Raw genomic sequence first — 12,562 nt, forward strand, 5'->3', positions numbered from 1 at the left:
ACCTTCAGACACTCCCTCGCCAGCTGCTGACACATCTCTTCGCGCCCTTGCTCCAAGTCTCGTAGGTGCGCTTCTACCTGGTGCAAACTGTCATTACACTGGATTCGTGCTTCTGTCTGACAAACACTGTCTTCAGCCCTAGTGGTTGCTACTGGCAATAACATATTACAGTCACGCCTGGTACCTGTGTCACACCCCACCGCATGGGAAACGTTCATGTTGCTCTCTGTTCGGGTGTCAGGTCCACTCTTTTTAATTACCACACCACTATCAGTCTCTCTCTGGTACCCGTCAGGTGACATCATGTCCGTAAGTGGGGCCGACGCACTGTTCTCTCTGGTCATGCTTAACTTAGGCCTGTCAACTTTAGGAGGCGGACTTTTCACACCATTACCTCCCATACACATTATATCAACAGACACTTCTCCTTTTGTCCACCAGTCCCACAGGGCTTCTAAGTCCCGCCCTATTACCATAGTATACTGTAAGTCTGGGTCTACTGTCACTACATGGTACGTGGAACTCTCAGTCGTGTCAATGTAGAGGTATGCTGTCAAAAGTTCTTTATCGTCCCCACCAAAGCCATTCACTCTCGTCACCGTCCCAGGCGACACAGAACGTCCAGGAGTGGTTCTTAGCACAGATACCGGACTCCCAGGGTCTAACAATCCCATCACCCGTTCTCCATCCAGCCAGAAGGGGCACTGTAGTGTTGGTTCACTGACCAAGCTACTCACAGTCGTCTCATCTCCCAGCCCACCATCCGACATGTCACGAGACGTCAGGTCCGTAAGTTGGGCAGATGTCCTTCTCCTTCCGGTCAGTTCTACCTCTGACCTGTCTACGTCAGGAGCCGTCACTATCTTAGTGTCCGCTGGCCCCACAGTCGAAGCATCTCCATCGTCCGACCAAACGTCATCAAACAAAACAAAGTCCCGGCCCCTCTCCCAGGCATAGACTAAGTCCCGAGGTATCCCTCCCCCTTGGCACTCACCACCTTTGGTCCCCTCAAACACTACTCTGTCTACTGCATAGTTCACCGTGACCCCGTGTTTACAGCGAACCCTGACGTTTTTCTCGGACAGAGAGAAAGTGAGAGGAGTTCCTGTCAGAGTCACCTGATTCTCTGATTCCAGCCGACCAAAGGCTCCTTCCCGGTGCAGCATCACTGTACACATCTGTGGCCTGTCATTACTACCTGGAAAGGATATTCCACATTCTGAAAAAGACCTGCACATATACTGCGGTACTCCAGACGTACCCAGTGCTGTCACTTCTTCAAACTTGGCCCCTTTCTGGACCACCACCCCGCTTTGGGTTGCCGCCCCCTCCCGGGACTCCACCCCATTTTGGGCTACCACCCCAATTTGGGCCACCGCCCCCTTTGGGGACTCCACCCCTTTACGGGCTACCACCCCGATTTGGGCCACCGCCCCCTTTTGGGACTCCACCCCTTTACGGGCTACCTCCCCGATTTGGGCCACCGCCCCCTTTTGGGACTCCACCCCTTTTCGGGATCTCCCCATGTCTGTCCTGCAGAACCTCTTAGGCCACAGTTCACACAGTACAGTTTATGCCTTTTTCTGGTACTGGCCCTTTAAGCACGACACCACACCAATTCCTTCTGGCACTGCCCCAGCTCCTGCCGTCGCTCACAAGCAGCTGCTGGTGTTTCTGCAGCTCCTGCTGCGTCATCTTCGAGGACCCGCCGATCCACCGGAAGCCACTTGTCACCCTCAAAGATAAAAAAACCACAAAAGCGCGCCCATAGGGCCTTACCAGTGCAGGTATAATGGGTATAAGGACATAATACAGGGTACTCACCCTTAATAGTTGTGTAAAGCCACAACTACTGTATCCGCTTAGTCATATGCAATAAAGCTGCAGCAGGATGGTGTAGACAGACAGCGTCTGCTACCAATGCTCAAATAGGAGATCCCAAAAAGAAAAAACATCAGGTCCCCGCGCTGCGAGACCTTCGTGAGCGTACTGAGCCACAGCAAGCACTTTCAGGATTTTTTTATTTTTTTTGCAGAGAAGCGAGGAAAAGGGAAAAAAAAACACAAGCACAGTCTCTCACTGACTCTGGTCAGTGCAACACGGATTCCTGTCCGTTACCTGCTGGTGTCAGCCACACAGGTTCTCGGGTACCTCTTCTCCTCATAGGCATCCCACAAATCTCCATACAGTCATTTCCTCTGACCTCGGTCAGTATTACTCACGATTTTCCATACCGTCTGTGCTCCTGGGAATCGCTGCCCGCAGTCTGTCACCAATTGTAAGGATTCGGACTCGCTTAGGTGCGGCGGGAGTCAAACATGAGGCACGTTCCTTTAAAATTTCACAGGGTTTATTACTCCATAAACCAGAGACAGCACATAAACAGTCCTTAGCTGGGCTGTGTTCCCTCAGGTCCTGTGCACACAGGTCAGGGCAATGTCCAGAGCAGCGCTCTATCTGCAGCCGCAGACACAGGAAGGCTTCTCCTTCCTTGGAACACAGACCACTCTCAGTAGTGTCCCACCTGGACACATGGAAGTCTGTCCACACTCTGCCAGACTTCCTCACAGTCTCCCTCACATGTGCCAAACACCTTAATTACATAGCTGTGTAACCACACCCATAGGTGAGGTATGGATCACATGAGCTGGTCACATGGTCAGGACTTCACCACAGGTCCTGAACATACACATATCTTCAGGCAAAACGGAGTACATTCCGCACCCAGTGCACTAAATGACATCTTTAGTGCTCATGTACACTATAGGCAAAATACTCCGGGTTGCATCGCAGGGAGCATCCCTCCATGTGACATATCTCCCATTAACCACGCGATCACCTGTCACACCACAGTGGGAAATAGAGCTGGAGTGACAGAGGCTTTAGATCTACAAATAACTCTTCAGCCTGATTTGTATATCAATGCAAACACTGGTTACTGGATTTCTCAGTAACTAGTCTTTGATATAGCTACATGTGCTGCATGAATATTTGGGGGGTGATCTTACTAATATTCCATTTACTACACGTACAGAAGTTTATATATACAAACACTAAGCAACAGCAGTCTACAGTCTACTATATACATATTTCAAGGCCATTTGCCAACGGCAAGGCGACCCTTATTAGATAGGACCGTATATTAAAGATTTACCTAAATCAGTGCCTAGACCTCAAATAAAGAGGGGAACCATAGGATCTAGTTAATTAAATAATTAAAAACAGTCTTTGAAAGATGGGTGGATAATAGAGTGCACAGCTCAAGGGGCAATGCACAATGTACAATATATGAAATATGACCAAACATACTTTGTGACTGCATGGATAGATAGATAGCTAGATAGATAATAGATAGATCGATAGATAAATAGATGGATAGATAATAGATTGATAATAGATAGATAGATAAATAATAAATAGATAGATAAATAGATAGATAATAGATTGATGATAGATAGATAGATACATCTATAGATAGATGGATAGATAGATATGTCCAACAAAAAGATGAAAGCAGCACACCATGTTGGAGTCAGTTCAAGTGCAATTTAATTGCCCATCCAGTGACGTTTCGGTGCCAAAGGAATGTGGAACTTTCTGAAGCCTTTCCACATTCCTTTGGGACCGAAACGCCGCCGAATGGGCAATTAAATTGCACTTGAACTGACTCCAACATGGTGTGCTGCTTTCATCTTTTTGGACATAATGATTGAGTTTTGGTACATACCTGGAAGGCTTTTTGCACCCATTGATTATCATCTTTTGTGCTGCTTTTTCACTTTTTTATTTTTTTTTAGATAAATAGATATATATGGGATAGATAGATAGAAGAAAGAAAGATGCAGTATACCAGTTGAAAAGTTTAGAAAGAAGGCTGACTTTTAATAGCCTTTTTTCTATATATTTGGAAGATTGGATTTTACCTGTGTTGGCACCCTCAAAATTTTGCTGGTGCTGCACATATGTTTTCACAGATAGATAGATAGATAGATAGATAGATAGATAGATAGACAGACAGGCAGATAGATCTCTTGCTCCATAAAAAGTGAAATTTTTACAAGCAAAAAAGAAAAATAATCCTCACATCTTTTCTGTAGCCTATGAAAAGACTACATCATTTTGTAAATATGCTTCAGAGGCAACTTCAGAGATTTTTTCCCCAGTTCTTGGCTGACACTGGCTAACAGGTCCACGTTTTGCACGTGTATCGGAGGGCAGGATGCGTACAGTGTGATTCGATAATATGATGTGTGTAATTCTAAATTAAAGGTAGTGATTTCACTTATCGGCATATACAAGTGTCTTGGACAAAATCCCTTAGGAAACTATGTACAGTGGTTTTCTGTGATGTTTAGCCGGATACATTCATGGTCAGTGGCCATTATTAGGGAGTGCCTTCATTCCTGCACAAATGTTATGGCAACTTAACCAAAAGTGGAAATACAACATTCCTCCTTCCCTGACCCTGTCATTAAACAAGCAAGTAAAATGCCGCAGGCCTGCTGTTGAGGGGAGGTAAACAGAAAAGTTATTAGGTATTGTGAAACGTTAGCCCTTTGTGAGCTCCTGGACGTACACAGTGTGACTAGAAAGACATTCAAGTAGAATTTTCTAATACCAAGTTAATATTGTATTTGTTAGCAAAAGAAAACCCAGTCTGCTTAAATTTTGCTTAAAAAAAAAATCTGAACAATAAAAAGGAATTCCAGGAGTCACATAGATATCAGTTATAGATATCAGAATGCTTTTTTTTAATATTATTTAGATACTTTTAAATATTGTTGGTGCCCACTGTCAGGGAAATCAAGGAGTCCGAGGTCAAGAGCCAGGATGGTACGTCATAAACAGAGGGGAGAAGCAAAGGCGTAGTCAGGTCACAGTCCGGGTTCAGAATTCCAAGGTCAGAGTGCGTCAAGGCAAAAGGGGTAATACAAACAAGTAGTCAAAAGGCAAATCCAAGGTCTGTCAACAAAGATCAGAGTTCAGAGAACAGAGCAACACACCCACCACTGAGCTGAAAGCTACAACTAGAAATTGTCTCAGCATAGCCAGCCAGCTAAATGGCCAAGCAATCACCCTGAAAGGGCGGCATCTGGAGGATTTCCAGCAGGCTGGGCCAAACTGGGCTGGAAGGAAATCCCATACACAAAACTGACAAACCAGCACGCCTCTGCATACTACAGGATGACCGAGTTGGCACTCACAATGCTGACAGCCCGACACGCCTCTAATCCATAGGATGGCTGACTTGTCTCTAGGACACAATGAGAGATGGGGACTGTGACACCCACCTAATTATAATGCATATCAGTACTCCTATTACAGTGTGACCTCTGTTCATGCTGGGCAGTCTGGTTCATGAACAGAATACAAGGGCAAGAGAGCTTACAGAACTAATGTTTTACTTACAAAGAGTGAGGCAGAAAAATTGGAGGATTTAAGCAGATTTATGTGCCATTCGGTGTCTGGGAAGACCTGACTGACTGCAAAGGGTATTACAATGCAGCCATTGGTGGTTATACATTTTTTAAGGCATACCCTTTTACAAAGTTGCTCTTACAATCTACTAATAACAGAGTAAAAGCAAAATGCAGAAAACCAAAAAAAAAAAATTGAAAAAAGCAATGTATAACTAAAATAAATATAACATACCTGGCTGTGACACTACAGCTGCGGTGATGTGGGAGACCCAATTTACAGGGTTCCTTGGTGCTCCGAACTGGGTCATGATAGGAAAAAGAAGTCACTCTCCTCTTATAGTGATCTGTATAAAAACAACAAAACACAACAATATAGTTTATTGAAAAACATCCTTGTCTATTTGAATATTAAATGGGTTTTCCTTAGGGTTCAAGTGTGCAGACACTCTATGTGCCGGGAGTGGCAGAAGCGTGATGGTAAATATGCGATTTGAATACATGCGATCACGTGCTCACTAGACGTGCGCAACCTCACTCAATGCAAGTGGATTGAGAAAGGCAGGACACAACTAGTCAGGATGTGGCTGGAAGTATGTATATTTGTGGTCACATCACCCGCCTTCTCCCGGCGCCAGCATCGGGGAATCGTCACAGCACACAATGCACGCTATGTGAGGATTCACAAGTCTGCAGTCACATATACTGACAACAATAGTGATAATGATGATAAAAGTTTCAGATAAACTGAACTATTTTTAAACATTTCTATTTCATCAAATAAATATCCTTAAAAACACCCCACAAGGAATAGATAGAGAAAATACATTAGAAAAATTTGTAGCGTTTTACTGTACAAAGAATAACCCCCCATTGGTAAGAGAATGCCTCCATCACACATCCTGGTGAATCTGGTACTGGAAAAACATTACCGGTGAGATCCGTGTTTCATGTCCGTCTGCCATCTGTGTATACATATATGATATCCCTGTGCTATCCGTGTGTCCGTGTGCTGTCAGTGTACTATCAGTGTGACGTATGGAATGAAATGCAGCATAGAAATTAAAGAGTTATATATATTAAAGATGTTCAAAGATAGAGACAGTGATGAGAAACATAGATAAATAGTCAGATGTCAGTGTACTATATAATTAGTGCTTTGTGTTTTTTTCTGTACTGGTTATTTTTAAATTAATTAATTAATTAAAGAAATTACTTGGGTTCCTGTCTAATTTTCATAATCAGCAGAGGGAAAGCCAACCCGCTGTTGGCTGATATGAATAATCTGGAAAAGGGGCCATTAGCCCTACATGTTCTCAGGCTATTAATAACAGCTCACGTGTTTGCTTAGCCTTTACTGGTTAGTTTACAGGGGGACCCCAGAAACAAAATGACGTAGGAAGAGAGCAAGTGGGAAGAGGGAGGCAAAGTGCCAGATTTGGTGTATCTTATGGATGCTCCATTTCTGGAACGACTGAGGGTTGATGTTGGTAGCCTGCGAGGGAGGCCAATATCCATGCCCCCTTCCCTGGCTATTAATATCAGTCCACAGCTATCTGTTTAGCCTTTGCTGGTTAGAATTTATAGGTGTGAAAAACCTGCCATGTGCGCACCACCACTGAATACAATGGTTGTTCGTGTATCCGTATTTGCGGTCCGTAAAAAACAGACAGCATGCTGACATGAAAAATGTGAAGGGGACCCTTAAGAAAAGCTAACATCAGATAATGACCTATTGTTAAATTAAGTTTTTGCTAAATATTTTTTTTTATTTTGGCAATTGTCAATATCACAATGTATATTATAAATAAAAATAGAATTGTTATAATTTTCACACTGGCAACTTTGGACTTTTTTAGACTCTAACTTCTTGTGGTATTAGGAAACAACACAATGAACGGACTCAGATCCTATATTTTGCATTGTAGCATCTAAAGAGAGTGCGTAAAAGTCATTGTAGGGAAAGGGGGAGGAGGTGAGTTGTGACATCCGCTATTGTGATTGGTTGATCCTGTGTTATCAGCTGTGTATAGGGGTGTCATCATTATCCTGCTTTTGCTGATTATTTTTTTAACTATGATATAAAAAAATGACTTAAATAATAGGCCCTACTTTGAAACCTCACCACATATGTATACTTTAATTTATTTGACAACTGAGCAAGTCCATGTTTGCTCCTGTTGGTAATATTTCCTATTATTGTAGTCATCAGGCCAAAATCACAATTTATTATTTGTGCCCTCCTGCTTTACCCATTCATAGATTTTTTTTCTTCTGCGCCTAGAAAGCAGCTCTTGGGAATTTGATATTCCTGCTAATAAGCCATTACTAAAAGCTCTAATCTCCGGTTAGTGTGTAGACTGGAAGAAGCACCTGTCATACTTGATAAAGGCGTCTATAAGGTCTACTAGTCTGACAGAGTCCCAAAGGTTGACCTTTCTGCCTCCATCAGGCCAGTATACTCTGGCATGCTGCAAAGCAATGGATAGAATTCTGCTGCACACTATTCTATACCAACATATTTAGTTATAAAACAATATAATACATTTTATAGTGGGCCACTGTATGGCATGCACTGGAGGCATCCATTTACAGCACCGGCTCTGGAGTGATGCCACTAATCTAAGTTCCCTGCCCCTAGTAATATACTTACCAGCTGCGGTCTTCAGCAGTTCCTGGCGCTGCTCCGGTTCCACGGCGAGTAAGTGACCGGAAGTCAAAGGTGTGACTTCTGGCTCGCCCAGCAAACACTGGAGCGATCCGGCAGGTCATAAAATGCTGGAGACCTACCGGAGCGGTGCTGATAAAAGATGAAGATGATGGCTGGTAGGTATGAGACTAAGTGCAGGGAACTTAGAATTGTGACACCTCTCGAACGCTGCATTAAAAAAAAACGCTGAGGTGGTGCTTTAATGGAAGCTTTTCTTGGCATATATATTTAAGATCATCACATACATAATGTGAACACAGGCTTACTGGATCCCACCAATCATTTTCAAACAGTTTTGATTAAAAATGGGCCACCGTTTTGTGTCTACAGCTCCTAGGCATTTCCATGTTTCTAGAATGGAAGCAACCCTACGTGCATGCTGCTCCTTCACTCTTCGTATTACTCCTTTCCTTTGCATTACTGTTTCTTCCTAACTTTCAGATAGAAAATAGATCAAATGGAAAAGAGAAACACATTGCTGAAGCAATAACATAGCAAACATACAGGAGGTACAGAAGGAGCAGTCACATATGGGCTCGGGTGCAGGGCTGGGTCTAATGGGCCCACATAAGTATCATAACCGGCATATAAGCAGGGGATGAGTTGTGTTAGGGATTTTGCAATGCAGCCCAGGAACTTCCAGTAAAAAGTGATAAAACACCATTAATAAGTGGCACTATGGGACCAGAGAGCAGATAGTGGCAGGGGTTTGGTGGAGGGGACCAGAGCCCACCACCTTAAAAGTAACCTGTCACCGGTATTTTTTTTGTTATAAACCTTGCCCATCTCCTTTAAGAACATGTGAATGGGGTTCCTACAACCCCTTTACAGCCTCATATACGTCCCTGCATACCTCCGAAAATGTGTTATTCATGTCGCGCGCTGCATGTAAGTTGCGTGGCCCAGATTACGATCAGCGCTGCATAGATCCTCTTCCCTCTGCATGTAAGTGGATGACATCTCTACGTCATCCACACAGTGCCCGAAATCTAGCGCTGGCGCAGTGGACCAGACCACGCAACTTACATGCAGAGGGCCCGAAGGCTAGCACTGCCACAGCGGACCGGACCACACAACTTAAATGCAGAGTTCCCGAAGGCTAGCACTGCCACAGCGGACCGGACCGCACAACTTACATGCAGAGGACCCGAAGGCTAGCATTGCCGCAGAGGACCGGACTGTAAAACTTACATGCAGAGGGTCCGAAGGCTAGCACTGCCACAGCGGAATGGACCGCACAACTTACATGCAGAGGGTCCGAAGGCTAGCACTGCCACAGCGGAATGGACCGCACAACTTACATGCAGAGGGTCCGAAGGCTAGCACTGCCGCAGCAGACTGCACCGTGCAACTTATATGCAGAGGGCCCAAAGGCTAGCACTGCCGCAGCGGACCGGAGCGCACAACTTACTGTACATGCAGAGGGTCCAAAGGCTACCACTGCCGCAGCAGACCGGACCGTATAACTTAAATGCAGAGGGTCCGAAGGCTAGCACTGCCACAGCGGAATGGACCGCACAACTTACATGCAGAGGGTCCGAAGGCTAGCTCTGCCACAGCGGAATGGACCGCACAACTTACATGCAGAGGGTCCGAAGGCTAGCACTGCCACAGCGGAATGGACCGCACAACTTACATGCAGAGGGTCCGAAGGCTAGCACTGCCACAGCAGACTGCACCGTGCAACTTATATGCAGAGGGCCCAAAGGCTAGCACTGCCGCAGCGGACCGGAGCGCACAACTTACTGTACATGCAGAGGGTCCAAAGGCTACCACTGCCGCAGCAGACCGGACCGTATAACTTAAATGCAGAGGGTCCGAAGGCTAGCACTGCCACAGCGGAATGGACCGCACAACTTACATGCAGAGGGTCCGAAGGCTAGCTCTGCCACAGCGGAATGGACCGCACAACTTACATGCAGAGGGTCCGAAGGCTAGCACTGCCACAGCGGAATGGACCGCACAACTTACATGCAGAGGGTCCGAAGGCTAGCACTGCCGCAGCAGACTGCACTGTGCAACTTACATGCAGAGGGCCCGAAGGCTAGCACTGCCGCAGCGGACCGGAGCGCCCAACTTACATGCAGAGAGTCCGACGGCTAGCACTGCCGCAGCGGACCGGACCGCACAACTTACATGCAGAGGACCCGAAGGCTAGCATTGCCGCAGAGGACCGGACTGTACAACTTACATGCAGAGGGTCCGAAGGCTAGCACTGCCACAGCAGACTGCACCGTGCAACTTATATGCAGAGGGCCCAAAGGCTAGCACTGCCGCAGCGGACCGGAGCGCACAACTTACTGTACATGCAGAGGGTCCAAAGGCTACCACTGCCGCAGCAGACCGGACCGTATAACTTAAATGCAGAGGGTCCGAAGGCTAGCACTGCCACAGCGGAATGGACCGCACAACTTACATGCAGAGGGTCCGAAGGCTAGCTCTGCCACAGCGGAATGGACCGCACAACTTACATGCAGAGGGTCCGAAGGCTAGCACTGCCACAGCGGAATGGACCGCACAACTTACATGCAGAGGGTCCGAAGGCTAGCACTGCCACAGCGGAATGGACCGCACAACTTACATGCAGAGGGTCCGAAGGCTAGCACTGCCGCAGCAGACTGCACTGTGCAACTTACATGCAGAGGGCCCGAAGGCTAGCACTGCCGCAGCGGACCGGAGCGCCCAACTTACATGCAGAGAGTCCGACGGCTAGCACTGCCGCAGCGGACCGGACCGCACAACTTACATGCAGAGGACCCGAAGGCTAGCATTGCCGCAGAGGACCGGACTGTACAACTTACATGCAGAGGGTCCGAAGGCTAGCTCTGCCACAGCGGAATGGACCGCACAACTTACATGCAGAGGGTCCGAAGGCTAGCACTGCCACAGCGGAATGGACCGCACAACTTACATGCAGAGGGTCCGAAGGCTAGCACTGCCGCAGCAGACTGCACTGTGCAACTTACATGCAGAGGGCCCGAAGGCTAGCACTGCCGCAGCGGACCGGAGCGCCCAACTTACATGCAGAGGGCCCGACGGCTAGCACTGCCGCAGCGGACCGGAGCGCCCAACTTACATGCAGAGAGTCCGACGGCTAGCACTGCCGCAGCGGACCGGAGCGCCCAACTTACATGCAGAGGGCCCGACGGCTAGCACTGCCGCAGCGGACCGGAGCGCCCAACTTACATGCAGAGAGTCCGACGGCTAGCACTGCCGCAGCGGACCGGAGCGCACAACTTACATGCAGAGGGTCCGAAGGCTAGCACTGCCGCAGCAGACTGCACCGTGCAACTTATATGCAGAGGGCCCGAAGGCTAGCACTGCCGCAGCGGACCGGAGCGCACAACTTACATGCAGAGGGCCCGAAGGTTAGCACTGCCGCAGCGGAACGGAGCGCACAACTTACATGCAGATGGGGACATGTATGAAACACATTTTGATGCAGGGGCCACTCTGAGGTTATAAAGGGGTTGCAGGAACCCCATTATGAGAGAAAGAAACTGGCGACAGGTTCTCTTTAAATGTATCAGCTGATACCGGCTGTTTTACAACAGTGTGAAATGCTATTAGAACTACATCTATTATTATTGTTAATCTATGTGTGTGCAAACATATATTTTCTACATGACTGATGCTATGTTTTACCAAATGTAATGCTAATAACTAACATTTAGAAAATGCTATTTTCTTAGAAGACAATCCCAATGCAGCAGATGTTGTTTATCTCTATAAATGCCTCATATGCAGAAAATAGAAATGCTGAGAGATTGACCAAAATGGCCCACAGATGACCATTTCCTGCATGCTGTACGGCCGGCACGGTGCACCCCAGAGCCCGCTGTGTAGAGCTGCTCCTCACCTTCACAGGATGCCAGGCGTCCGCCACCTTCCTCCTCCTGATAACTGCGAGTCCGCCCAGAGGATGGGACATGTGCGCATGCGCAGGTTATCCTTCCCTGCCCTCGCATCATTCTGGGCATTGGTGCGCAGCTTCGTGAATAGCACACTTGCGTACTAAAAGAAGAGACGCAGCATTTGGAGAGAACTCTGGCTGCGCAGACGGAGCAAGTGATTGGGCTGCGGTTCAATGTACTGAGCATGAGGCTAGTGATGGGTCACGTGGTATCCGGGGCACGTGCTGGTGAGGGCAGTAATCATCCTGTGTCAGGTTTATGATAGTAATAGTCCAGTATTAATGGCTATACTTGTCTGATTGTTTTACATGGAGCTTAAAGAGCTGATCATATGTAATGCACCTATAATAGGACAATGATTATTTTATAATATGATCCCTGAATTTCTTCATGGGGCAGCTAATGCAATGGCCCAGCTTCAGTACCCACATACACGTTTATAAGGCGCAAACACGTCTGATCAAACAAGCAGGGAACATAGACATTCCCCTACCAAGACCGGAGCGTTTTATGTGCTATGT

General features: G+C 46.9%; 1 protein-coding gene across 3 annotated transcripts in view; it reads right to left on the reverse strand.

The window, feature by feature from the left end:
* RUFY2 (RUN and FYVE domain containing 2) overlaps positions 1–12,075 on the reverse strand; it is a 49,817-nt gene extending 37,742 nt beyond the window's left edge. For all 3 annotated transcript variants that reach the window (XM_073548163.1, XM_073548164.1, XM_073548162.1), the window contains exons 1-2: positions 11,987–12,075; positions 5,653–5,764 (exon numbers count right to left, since the gene is read on the reverse strand). In XM_073548163.1, coding sequence (XP_073404264.1) covers positions 5,653–5,728 — 76 coding nt within the window. In that variant the 5' untranslated portion in view covers positions 5,729–5,764; positions 11,987–12,075. The remainder of the gene's footprint in view (positions 1–5,652; positions 5,765–11,986) is intronic.
* Between the last annotated feature and the right edge of the window lie 487 nt (positions 12,076–12,562).

The sequence above is a fragment of the Dendrobates tinctorius genome, unplaced genomic scaffold (assembly GCF_039654945.1).
Source record: "Dendrobates tinctorius isolate UK_male_01 unplaced genomic scaffold, ASM3965494v1 ptg000156l, whole genome shotgun sequence".
In the NCBI taxonomy this organism is placed as follows: domain Eukaryota; kingdom Metazoa; phylum Chordata; class Amphibia; order Anura; family Dendrobatidae; genus Dendrobates; species Dendrobates tinctorius.